Genomic DNA, 13,861 nt, shown 5'->3' with positions numbered 1-13,861 from the left:
GGACTCAACATGCATGATAATACGATACACAAAAGTAAGAGATCGATCTCAGTGATCTCACATTCATTACCCTTTCTTTTTAATTTCTCTTTCTTAGCCAAGATAACATATTAACTTGATCTTATGATTTCAAAATGAAAGATTACTGGAGACGTTTTGAGCGTATGAATTAAGGGATACACTCGATTTGGATATTATATGAAATCAAACGATCATTGATATAATGCAAACTATGATTGAAGAGTTATAGTATAGACGTATAAGTCTAATGATAATTTATTTAAACAGTGCACTGGTTAGAATGCAACATGCCTGGTTTTTGGCCGAGGACAAGAGATAGTAAATGCTCCTTGCACGTCCCTTCTTCTCCAAATTACTTCTGTTGTTATAGTGAACTGATAATCAACAATGATGGCTCTGCGTAAATTTGCATTACTGGAAAATGTATGTTTCTTGTGTAGACAGCATAATATCTCTTATGATTATGAACTAATTTGATAATCCTCGACTCCCAAAGTAACTTATGGTCTTGGCTGTTACACATGGAGGTGGTGAGGTGGGTGTTACACCTGACACCCAAGCTTGATTAAAATGCAACATAAATGGTATCTCGGCTATAACAGTCGAAGCATGTTGATTCCCAATTCTTGCTTGATAAGATTGTGTATGTGTGTGTTGATTCCCGATTCTTGCTCAATAAGATTAAATGTGTGTGTGTGTGTGTGTGTGTGTATTCTCATGCATTTATATAATTAAAAGTTGAATTTATATAATATCTTGTTTTAGTTCAATTATTACAAGATAAGATTATGGTTCCAATTCTTATATTTTAAATCATTAAAGACAATAAAAGGAATAGACCAAGAACTGACTAATTTACTGACAATGTCACGACTTAACTTCCCTGACATAAGGTAACAACAGACTCTAATCGGCTATAACAGTCGTAGCATGTTGTTTCCCAATTCTTGCTCAATAAGATTGTGTGTGTGTGTGTATTCTCATGCATTTATATAATTAAAAGTTGAATTTATATAATATCTTGTTTTAGTTCAATTATTACAAGATAAGATTTTGGTTCCAATTCTTATATTTTAAATCATTAAAGACGATAATTACCAAGAACTGACTAATTCACTGACAAGGTCACGACTTAACTTCCCTGACATAAGGTAACAGCAGACTCTAACCCATGGCCAACTTATCTCTAAATTCACGGCTTGATGGCAATTTCGTCCTCTTCCAAAGTCTACATCCCTCTCCTTGATGATACTCTCCCTCCGTCCCGAGGGTGTTAGTTTTCCTGCACACACTTAGACATGAAAAGGTTGTTAGGCTGAATCTGAGCTTTCCAAGATTCCTTAAATTAAATAAAACATTATTGTCAACATCAATATATATATTCAAGTCATATTCAATATTGGAGCTGCTAAAGATAAGTGAAAGAAATACAATTTAATGTTTCACTTTTGGTAGTTTATTTTTAGATATAAGTATATTTTTCTTTTTAATGTATTTTTATGTTTATTTTCAATTAGGTTGTTGAGACTCACTTTATCTCTAGTACAATCTTCTTGAGATGACTTGTGAACACCTAGGGGGCACTTTCTAGCATGGTACTGGTCATCAATCTTATTCCATATGGAGGAAATTTAATAGTGAGAGGGAAACAAATATTAAGCAAAAGATTTTAGTTGACACTTGTTGTGATTGTGTGGAATATCTTCTTAGTTTCATTGATCCCATATTTAGTATGATTCGTTATACTGACATGGATAAGCCATGGTTGGGAGATATATATGACAGCTCAACGTGATAATTGATAAGATGAAGATTGTCATAAATGAGAAAGAGCAAGATATTGAAAACACTTTCTTCGAACAGGCACAAACAATTTTCGTTGAGTGATGGAACAAAATTACCAACTCACTACATCTTTTTTCTTTGCATTGACCCCAAAATTTTACAGAACTAAATTCCTTCCTTTGCTGAGTAGACTTGCACCATAAAAGATGTGGAAATTACTGTATGTTACAAGCTACCATTTGGTAGATCTTTTTGGATCTTGATTTAGAAGATATAGTCATGAATGAGTTTACTAACTTTGTACACACCAATGGTCAAAGTATTTCTTTTTTATAACTAGCATAAGAAGGATGCTCGCAATTGTTGGTATCTCCCTGGCTAAACATTCCAACATCTACAACTACTTGTGATCAAAGTTTTATTGCAATTTAATTTTTATTTTTATATTTAACCCTCTAAATTTGAATCTTTTTTATTTCATTTTATTTTTACCAAGTTTGAAGTTTTGTTTTTAAATTTATAATTCTCACTCTCAAAATGTTCCTCAATAGTTTGCCAATTTTTCTTCATTTGAGTGGAATTGGAGTACATACTCCATTCACTTGTAAAGCACAATCAATTGGCATCAAAAAAGGTAGAGGATTTAGCGTATGTGCATTCCAACTTGTGCTTTATGACTGCAAGGGGCAATGAAGTTGTGGGATGCATTCTCTTTGCAACAATCTTCAGTTTTTGAGGAGTTTGATAGTCAACATACTTTTAGTGCTGGTGCCTATGGCACTCATTTATGCTTCTTCTAATTTACTCTTCATTATCTAATGTTAACAATTATAATATTTCCAACCAAAATACTATTAAATTATTCTCAAATCTTAAATGATTTTGAATGTTCAATTATAAAATGTGTTGAAATTTCAAATACCCATGACAACTAAAGCTAGATCTGCCCAAATCCACTTGAAAACTGGACATGCACTACTAGCACACAAACACATGATTGTATGAAAACTGATTTTATAATCGAATAAGATATACAACAAACCATTTATAGCAGATTTTATTTACTTTCTGATCACCAAGGTTCTATGAAGGTAAGGGGAGGGCATAAAGTGAGAAAAATTGAATAAACTATGCAGATTTTAACACAACTACCACAATTCGTTGAACAAACTTGTACACATGAGACTGAAATTGCATCAAACTACTGGAACTGCTTTATAATAATGGAGTGAATAGCAAAATGTTGTTATACAGAAGAAATTACAGTAGCACTAATAAAAACAAGAAATCACAAACTGAATCTGCAAACTAGTTATCTAGTACTTCTCAAAAAATGTGAAAATTATCACAACTTTGTTTCTATCAGCACACATGCAATGTCTGGATGAGATTGCTCAAAAAACCAAAGGGGTTTCTGTACTCCGATCTTCAAGAATCCAAGGGGTTTCATCCTCTGATTTTCAAGAATACAAGAGGTTTTGTTCTTTGACCTTTAAGAATTAAAGGGTTTTTTGTTCCCTGATCTTCAAGAATCCAAGGTTTTTTGTCCTCAAATCTTGTATTGAACACAAGTGCTCAAATGATAAATAAAATTAAAAGATGGCAAAAGATACAAACTGGTGAGGTTACCTGATTTATATAGAAGTTGTGGGCACAAATCCCAATGTTCCATTAGGCCAAAATAAATATTAATTAAAAATATTTTCCAATACTCTCTCTTGAAATAAGGCTCATAAAGAGTTGTCATACTATCTTCTTTCACCAGACTATATTTGGCTAGTCAAAGATGTTTGGTGTAAACCACTTACAATTGTCAGAAATAATTATGAGTTACTTTTCGACATGCAAAATAATGATATTTCATTTATTCGATATATTTTCCCAAAATAAGCTTTTTGTAACTGTTAACTGATTGCCAACGACAACTCCCCAATTATGAGCTGGCATTGAATCTGTCATAAATAATGATGCCAAAACATTTGGAAGTTATGTATGCTCCGATTATGAATTCCCATGCCCCATTGAAGTAATTAAACAATAATTTCATATTTATTTGACCCATTTTCCAAATATGCAAAAATATAATTAATAGTGGAGGCCAAATAATTATTTCCCTAGCATTTTCCTTTAGCACATGAGAAATATTAGAATGCGATTTTGGTGCACAAACATAAATTAATTGAAAAGGGTACATTAAAATGATGATGATGAGATTTTGGCTCACAAACATAAAGTAATTGAAAAGGGTACGTGTTGTGACCTTTTCACACATCGCACCATTGCTAACAGGGACCCCCACTTTTCTTCTTTCCGCGTTGTTTAGGTTAGGGTTTTGGCAGCTTAATGGGCAATTTTGTGTTTCCCATGCATGAGTCTTGGAGTTTTGGTCATGCCTAGCATCGTTTAGAGTTTTTGAGGTTATAGGATCAAGTGCATGAAAATTGAGATTTTTAAATGATCCTAGTTTTGTCTAAGTGTAGATCCTTTCGAGCGGTAACTTTTTTTTTGAATGTCCTTGTCGGTGATTTTAAGTGCTAAGGTGTTTTTAGACCTTTTGGAGTTGTTTTCTCACTCCTAGGAAGTTATTCAAGTTGATTTCACACTTTATCCCGACTGATTTCCTTGTGTTACACTCCAATTTTTGATGAATTTGCCCATGTCCAGTTGAGTTTTATTGAGTTTTGAAGTTTCCTAGTGGTTTTGAGTGGAAAAATCATCATTTTTCGGATGAGAATCCATATTCTAAGGGTTAAAAGGTCAAAATTGCATTACTAGAGGTGCTTTTCCCCTCATATTCCTGACCACCCATGATTTTCCCCACCCAAAATCCAAATTGGACATGGATTTCCCTTGAAATCCATACTTGCCTCGATTTTTCACCACTGTGAATCCATACTAGGGTCGTTTTTCCCCCGGATGCATTAAATTTTGACTAAGTGTTAGGATTTATCATGACTACCCACGCTTTTCCACTGGGGAGTTTGGATGGGATTGCGGATGACAGTTGTCTTGATTCCACACTTGGGTCGATTTTCCACCAGGTCTTTTGTGACAAGTTTTGAGGATTTTTGTGCAGACACTCAATCCTGACTCAAGTCGATTTTCCACTGAGAGAGATTTCTAATGTTTTGAGTCCGGATTTTCATCCAGACTAGGGTCGTTTTTCCACCAAAGGGGTATTTTTGTGTGAATGACGTATTTTTGAGTGGAATTTTCATTCCACACCTAGATCGATTTTCCCCTAGACCCCATTTTGTGCACATTTGATGATTTTCAATGGATTTTTTTAGCCCTACTGGGATCAATTTTTCCCTAAGGGGATATTTTGATGATTTTAAGTGATTTTTGTGAGGATTTTTTAATCCTTACTTGGATCAATTTTCCCCAATTGGCCCATTTTGATTTAAATTGAAATATTTTAATAAAGTGAGCCCCATTTAATTGTTTTTTAATGAAAAACAATGATTATTTAAAAAATAAAAAAACAATTAATGATTTGCAATAAGCATTTAATGTTTTCAACCTTCTAGAAGCAAATCGTTTCTACCAAGCAAGTATAATAACAAGTGTTTCATCCCACATTGCTTGTGTGGTGAGAGTTGATGATGAAAGTGAGTTCAAATAGGGGGAGAGCCAGCATTATTTTATTATTGAGTTTGCCAAGTGTGTCCATGCAAGGGCGATTTTCTCCATAGTTGGCGATTTTGGAGGAAGTGTTCAAGTAAAGTGATTGATTGAAGACTATTCTTGCTGCCATTTTTCCTCATTGCCATTTCTTTTTCCAGCTTGGCGACATGTTTGGTGGCTGCCATTGGTGATTGAATGCCATGATTTTTGTGTGAGGTGGCGCCAGATGAAGTAGTGATTTTGTGTGAAAGGGCAATTTTGTGTTTGGAGTTTCTTTCTCCAACTTGGGGCGATTTTCCTTGATGCTGCCATTTTTTTATTTGCTGTTCTCAGACCTAAGTTGGCAGATTGGAATGCCTTTGATGACATTTTCAGACTTGTGTGAGGTGGCGCAATAGCTGGAAAATTTCGATTTTGGTTTTGCAAGGGTTTGGTGCCATATTTTGGTGGGTTTCCTTCATGTTTGGTGGCTGCCATTGTTCCTATTTGCTGTGATTACTTCAGATCTGAGTCTTGACGCCGTTGCTACAGCTAGTTCGACATCCATTGTTGGCTGATCATCGATTTTCAGACTTATATTTTATTGCCCAGCCAACCACAACTTCAACGATTTACATGCATTTTGGGGATCATTTTCAGTCAATCCTCAGACCATTGGAGAGTTGTCACAGGTCTGCAACTTCGTTTTGGCTGCTTGTCCTCAGAAAACTTATCTTTTACCAGCCCTACCTATGTTACTGAGTTTGATCGCTTTCGCCATCAAGACTGATTTTTGCATATTTTCGCCATCAAGATTGATGTTGCCGAGTTTGATCGCTTTTCGCCATCAAGACTGGTTTTTATCAAATTTGTGCATATTTTGAATGATTGCAACATGTTTTGAGAGGTTAATTTGTATAGTTGTAGGTTGTCTTCAGATTTGTTGGCAGCCATTGTTGACTGCGGAAGGTATCCTTACACATAATTTTGTGTGAAAATACATCCTTTCACATCCTTCCTTAGTCATTGTTGATCCGGTATATTCCTTTGCACTTTAATTTGCACAAAATTTCTAAGTATAAGGAAGTGTTGATTTCATGAGGGTTTCATACCCTAACCTTGTCACATTTTGTATTTAAATTGTTGAAATCTATCTAGATTGTGGATTATTTTCCTGATTTCCATACCCTAATTAGTCTAAATCATTAAGAGGTCGGGAATTTTATTTAAGAATATTATATTTTTCCTAAGTTCTAACTTCAAGCTTCGTACAGGTGCGATGTCAAAGTCTGGACTTAATGAAAGGAGAGAACAACATACGATACCTAAGTTTGGATTCTATCCAGAATCCAGGATGTCATCCAGATGGAAGGAGATAATGGACACGAACATGCATTTCCTGAACCTGAACCAGATGCGACAGTGGATGTTCGGAGTTGGAAGCTAGATCCCTTCCCCAGCGTATGTGAACATTATGAAGATGGATGAGTGTAAGTCCATGGTGAATAAGGAGTGGATGATCGAGCCTATGCCTCATCATTCCAAGGCTCCCAAGACACTCAATTGCACAAATTTCAAAGAGGAATATAGTGATTTAGTATTCCTGCTTAACTGAGTGATGGGGATGCCGTAGGGTGCAATATACGATGGATGGATGTTCTATTCTATCCAAGATTGTCTTAGAGGGACGTTGATAAATTGGTCTAGAATCATAAGTGACAATTTGGACTTTTAGCTGAGGAATGTGGAGTGGTCCAAGTCATTCACCATGACTTCCTACTTGGTATATCTGCTTGCACGGTTTGTTACATACAAATGATTGATATGCAGAGGTGAAGTCGGGAATGGGCAAGGACAATTCAGGAGTTATGAGTGCTATCCCCAGTTGAACATGCATAGAATTGAAGATTATAAGAGAGTGAATGATGTATTCACAATGTATATCACGCGGATGTTGCAAGGCGGAATCCATAGGAGGTTGTCCAAGGAGGCAACAGAGTTGATAAAGAAATATGGATCGTGGTATATACAGTTTCCCACATTCACATACCTTAGGATTCATGGGTTTCAATCTGAACCCTACAGGCTTCCTAGGTATCCTTCCAACAGAATGATCTTGTTGGAAGTGGTGAGACAACTTCTAGAGTTTGATTCCATTTAGAAAGAGAAGCATAGGACATGCATGACATTCCCTATTTCAGTTGGGAAGACGCTGGAGGTTTGCCAGTCTGCCTTAGCCGCCAACACTGCAAGTGAGGTCCTTGCATTCTATCGATTTGCAACATACAAGAAAAGAGAAAGATTTTATCCAGATAAGAAAGTTTGAAGGATCCGGGGAGAGAAGTTCATCCACAAGGTAGACATAGAGGACTATTGGGCCAACCTGATGGACGAGCAGGCAGTGAAGAGATGAATGTGATCCAAGATGTCAGTAGATTTCATGAGGAAGTGTGGACTTTTCCTCATTCCTAATCAGGTGTTAGATGATAGAGATCATATGCATCCACAACATGAAAATGAAATGAAGAAGGCGATTTTATTGCCTAATTGGTCAGAGTCAAAGGAGATAGATTTGAAGATATTGATGAGAGAGGTCTTGAGTTTCTTCCATGCATGGGTAGATATTCAGATGAATAAGTTAGTTGATATGGGTGTTTCCTTCACTTATGAAAAGATGAAGCCAGAAGAATCCGCTTCCGAGGATGATCAGAGGACTATCAGTGATTTCAGGATTCACGCGAATGAGGAGAGTCAAGCTCCCAAGAGAAGGAAAAACACACCAGGAGGAGTAAAGGCCAGAGGGAAGAAGATTGAGGAGGTCAAGAAGAAGAAACAAAAGACTATCATTCATTTGCCTATCATTCCTTCACCCCCTCTCAGTGTCTCATCAATCAAGGAAGTTGAAATGACAAAGCAGAACAAGGAGACCCAACAATGTTCCAACACAGTGATACTACCAGAGAATATTCAGGATTTACATGCCACAGGGACATCTGCTCCATCGAATGAGAATGATGATCAGTTGAGATCCCCTATTGTCCTTTTGGAAGTTAGTTTGGGAAATGAGGTATATGATTTGACTAGGAGCAATCTTGATGACGATGATGTTATCTCGATATTGAGAGGGCTTGATTGTGATATGTGTCTTGATGGTGGTATGGAGATATCCGCTATTTCTAATTGGCTGATGAAGAGTATGGAAAAGAGTAAGAAAATGATAGAGATACAACCTATTGATAACATTGATGACTGCTTAGCTAGGAGCAATAAGGAGAAAGAACTCAAGAGAGCTGAGATCTTGTCGCACATAGCTAGAGATGAGACAGGAATGCGGATTGCGCAGGTAGCTGTTCCTATTGGAGGTGTGACGGCGGACATTGCTACTCCTGTGGATTTCTTGATTACTTCAGTTGCCCTTGGCTGTACTACAAGAGAGCAAGAATTTCAGGAGGTTGACGATAACCTTAGGGCGATCAATGTGAGATTGGATAGAGAGATTGAAGAGAATGAGAATTATAGAGAAGAGAATATCAGACTTAGAGAGTACATTGCAGGGATAAGGCGTGAGAATACCACCCTTATTTCCCCTATTGCAGTTGATCATGGACTACATTCACACTATGAGGCAGCGAGAGATACACTCTTGGAGGTGGAGAAATGGAGTGAAAGTGCGAGAAAATCCTTACTCAGTTTGTCTAGGCATATGATAGGACAATAGGGCTCATGTTTAGAATCCAGTATTTGGAGGGAGTTTGGGAAGAATTCCGGCCTATCTGGGAGAAGACTATTCCACGCCTCAGAGCTTTGAAGAAGATTCCCAAGTCCACATTGATCAGGGAGAATGTTGTGCATAGTGGAGACAGATACGATTTCCATGGTTGGTATTGTTCACTAGCCATGAAGAAATCAACTTATGAGAACGCCCAGCTGAGATGTACATAGATGGAAGGTTCAATTCAGGATATTCAATTGAAGATCCTTGCCTCAATTGAGGAGTTATTGGGTGTTGATGTTAGTGATGCTAGTGGTCTACACTTAGCCGAATTAAGAGACAAGATGAAACATGTATTTTTGTCAGTTGGACTCTTTGAAGAAGAGTCAGATGGATGATTTGGTCTCTTTGTTGATTCATGTTCATAGTTTGCAGAAGCTCATGCCAGATTGGTAGAACACTTTGGATGCTTGCTCGGAGGCGTTGGACGTGATTGATTTACAGCAGGATACCTTGCATTTCCATGGAGGAGTTAGATTCTGTATTGGCTAGATTCTTGGAGTATGCTAGGAGAGAGAGAGATGCAGGGGGAGTCTTCTAGAAGATTCCCTATTCGATGACTAGGTATCTTTCTATTGGGCTATATGTTGGTGGCACCATTTTTGATGTAAACCTTAATTAGAGCAATGTCAGGGTTTTGTTGGCATGATCTTGGCCCTTGATTTAGTTTTAATCTTGGCTATCCATTTTGTATGAGACTCTATATATACCTCATTGTCTCTCATTTGTAAGAGAGTTTTTGTAGAATTGTTGGTATATGCTGCAGCTATTTGAATCTAAATTATTGTTCAATTTGTTGGTGATTTTGCTCTTCAAATGTTGTCTTTGCATTCATGGTTCTCAATTCCTCCAAGTTAGATTAGAATTTGTTTTTATGTTTATTAGATTGAATGAAAGATTTGTCGAATATATTTGTGTGGAATCCTTAATCCATACCACTAGCCTCTTGCCATTGGTAAGTGCGCCTTGTGTGGTCAATTGGAAGTTTGAGTAAGCTTAACTTCAATTATTATGCATCCCTTGACAAGCGTCAACTTGGATGGTGTCAATGTTTGATGGTAATAGTTTGAAAATCCCTAAGTATACCTTAGATGATTGCACTAAGCTTGTGTCAATACTTGTTTGTGAGACCTTGCCTAGTTTGATTCCACTAAATTTGCTCATCATTTCCTACATTCCTAGGCTTAAAATAGATTTTTTGAACCCTATTCCTTTTGCCCATTTTTTAGTAAGAATTAAGTCCAGAACTACATTGCTAAATCCTAAGTTGTCATTACACTTATTCCGCATATTTCATGATCAAAGAAGACAATCCGAATATTTGTGTAAGTCCCCAAGTGAACACAGCTATTCACATCGACCATTGAGTTACCCACTCGTCAAGGCCTGACATGTAGAAACCTTGGTATCATTTTAGTTGATCTTACCCTTAGCATCTGAGGTGATTTTGTTCAAGAGAGGGTAAATTACCTTGGTATTTTATTCTGAAATGTTATGTGCATAAAACACACATCAACAGTACGTTAAATGATGATGATGATGATTTTCATGAATACCCATATTACACTAATTGCTGATTTTATTGTTTAATGTTGAACAACGAATATTTATATGACATTGGAGTTAAACAAATTAATATTGAAGAAGTATCTTTAATTTTTATGGTGGTTCTGTTTATTAGACATATGCTATGTGGTATTTTGAACTTGATTCCTGTTTTTGGGCCACAAATATGTATATATTTATGATTGTCATATGTTTTTTATATGGTCATACCCAAACTGAATATAACTCTTTTTTTTTGGTTTTAGTTTTAAAGATGTATCTCTTATGAAGACCTCCAGTCTATCAGTTTGAGTATACATTTGTCCTGTTTTTTTTTTTCTTAGTGACCACTTTTGTGTGGTGTATGACTACACTATAATTTTATAGATTTATCAAGGTTCTATTTCTGCTTGTAAATGTAAATACTAAATAGCCTGTTGTTTGCCCTTGTTACCTTATTTTAATTTTAGTTTTTTCTACTGATAAAATAGTTCATATGGGAAATAATTTGAGTCGCTTTAGGTTGAAGAGAATTTTAGATGCCCTAGGAAATTAATTTCTTCCAGTTTGTTGAATAACTAACAATGTTTATGTTGGATTGGTTGGTGTGAACAAGCAGGATATTTCAGATAGCCAATGGAGAAATTTCCGTGGAAACTTGCCAATTTTGACTGTGGTGTTGGGTATTTTTATGTTGTTAGCAAATATTATGAGATCAACATTTCATCTGCGTGGGAAGGGCTTATCAGTTCTCTGGATTTCACTGTCACTTACTTATATAATATATTTGCATGGTGCTTGGTAGGTTCATTATCTATATAACAGGTGCAAAGTAAGGCCTAGGTTTTTGTAATTAATTTTTTTTTTCCAGTTTTGCTTCTAGCATTTATTTGATGTTCTCTCTCTAAAAATGTCCTTTCCTGTGGCAACAGTACAATATTCTTACTTGCAATTGCAGTGGGAAACTTCTTTATTACAAAGGTGATTCGAGATCTTTTGCTATCATCACCAAAATTTACTGAAAAAATAAATAAATATAAGATGAATTATATTATTGTGTTTCAAATACCTTCATGTTAGATATAAGTTCTTTTCAAGTATTATCTTTCAAGCATAGATTGATTCCTTCCAAATCACAGTCGTTTGAATTCTGATCAATGCAATGGTAGTGAATACTGTATGGTCAGGCCTTCACATAAGAATTGTGTTGTTCGTAAATTATCTTCCAGATATATAGCTGTGCATTACTATTCTTCTTGGGATACTTTTCATGGAACTTCTGATAATACCTGAAAAAATACATTGATGATATATAGGTTTATTTTGAACCACTAATATACAGTTCAACTAGACAGGTCCAAGACTCCAAAATACAAAGAGCCTAATATAAAGGTGTAGTAAACAGGCTGCTATGATATGGTAAAGGGAGATGCACATATATAGCTGATCCAGGAAAATTTCGGTCTCTGATTGTTACGTGGCTCATGGCAATACACCAAAATTAATGCAATTTGACCATTGGCTTTGTTACGGTCTCAGCCATACATGGTTGGAACCTCATGGTCTCACTTCTTGTATGCGATACCAGACAGTACTGAAGTTGTCAACATTATTACAAAAAGACATATTTTGCAGTAGTGACCAAAAATGACAGAATATGGAATATCAGTTGGGAAAGGCCACTGGTTGCTCTTCCTGTAACCAAATCAATCCAACTCTTCTTCTTCCTTCCTTGTATAACTATGTACATTGGTGTTTCTTTGAACAGGCTAATAATTGTTAATTGTTTGAATTTGCTTTTGGAAAGATCCATGTATCATACTTTTAGCCTTTAGGATTGAAGTTTTGAATCACTGAATGTGATTCTGTGAAAATCAGAGATTCACTGGTAAAAATCTGAAGTCTATTAACTGAGAAAAGATTACAATATATAGGAATTACGAAGCACTGTAGCTATTAATGGAATCAACTACTTCTAACTACCTGCTACTGTAGACATTTAAGATGTCTAACAACTAATTACATTATTCACCATTAACAAAATAAAGAAATATTATTCTAACACCCTCCCTTAATGGTCAATGTATCAAAAACACCAAGTTGCCCCCTGAATTTTACAAACTTATCCGGGCTCAGAGACTTTGTGAGAATATCCGCAGTCTGATCCGCTGTCAGAACATGCAACTGAACTGATCCGTCTTCTACCAGCTTGCGCATGTAGTGACAATGAAGCTCGACATGCTTGGTACGTTCATGGAAGATTAGATTTTGGCCAGTTTGAGCATCCCTTGATTATCAGTGTACAAGGGAGAAGGGACCTGCTTGGGGCATTTGCATGTCAGAGTGCATCCTTTGGAGCCAAACTGTCTCACATGCGGCCTTGACTGTTCCCCGGTATTTGGCTTCGGTCGAGGAAAGAGCCACGACCTGTTGCTTCTTGCTGCTCCAAGTGATGGCACATATACCCAAACTGAATACGTACCCAGAAGTGGATTTTCTATCATCCATTGCTCCAGCCCAATTTGAATCAGTATAACCAATCAACATTGGATTGTGGCACCTGCTATACAAAATGCCATAGTCTGAAGTGCCTTTCACATATTGTAGCACTTTCTTTGCTGCAATCCAATGATCAACTTTTGGGGCTGTCATGAAGCGAGAGATGTAGCTAACAGCAAAACAGATGTCAGGTCTAGTGGCAGTGAGGTAGATGAGGCTGCCTACTAGTTGCCTGAATTTAGTTTCATCTACTGCAGGTGAATCAAACTTGGCTGATAATTTCAGCCCTTTCTCCATAGGTGTGGAAGCAGGTTTACAATCCTGCATTCGAAACTTGCCAAGCAAATTGCAAGCATACTTGGACTGTGCAATAAAGATACTGTCATCAGTCCGCCACACTTCGACACCTAAGCAATAATAGAGAAGCTCCAAATCTGTCATGTCAAAAGCTTGGCACAAGTCCTGTTTGATGGCTGTAATCAAATGTGTTGCATTGCCAATAATGATCAAGTAATCCACGTAGACAACAAGAAAAAGGATATCATCACCAAAAAGTTTGACATATAGATTAGTGTGAGAGGGATTGCGCTGAAAATCATGTTCAGCCAAATACTGATCAATCTTGAAGTACCA

General features: G+C 36.6%; 1 protein-coding gene across 2 annotated transcripts in view; it reads left to right on the top strand.

The window, feature by feature from the left end:
- The window catches only part of LOC131043381 (membrane-bound O-acyltransferase gup1), a 189,129-nt gene that overhangs the window by 20,436 nt on the left and 154,832 nt on the right, over window positions 1–13,861 (top strand). For both annotated transcript variants that reach the window (XM_057976572.2, XM_057976571.2), the window contains exons 4-5: window positions 11,349–11,530; window positions 11,662–11,710. In XM_057976572.2, coding sequence (XP_057832555.2) covers window positions 11,349–11,530; window positions 11,662–11,710 — 231 coding nt within the window. The remainder of the gene's footprint in view (window positions 1–11,348; window positions 11,531–11,661; window positions 11,711–13,861) is intronic.

This window comes from Cryptomeria japonica, chromosome 3, assembly GCF_030272615.1.
Source record: "Cryptomeria japonica chromosome 3, Sugi_1.0, whole genome shotgun sequence".
Classification (NCBI taxonomy): domain Eukaryota; kingdom Viridiplantae; phylum Streptophyta; class Pinopsida; order Cupressales; family Cupressaceae; genus Cryptomeria; species Cryptomeria japonica.
The sequence above is the reverse complement of the archived record's forward strand: the minus strand, read 5'-3'. Positions and strand labels throughout refer to the sequence as shown.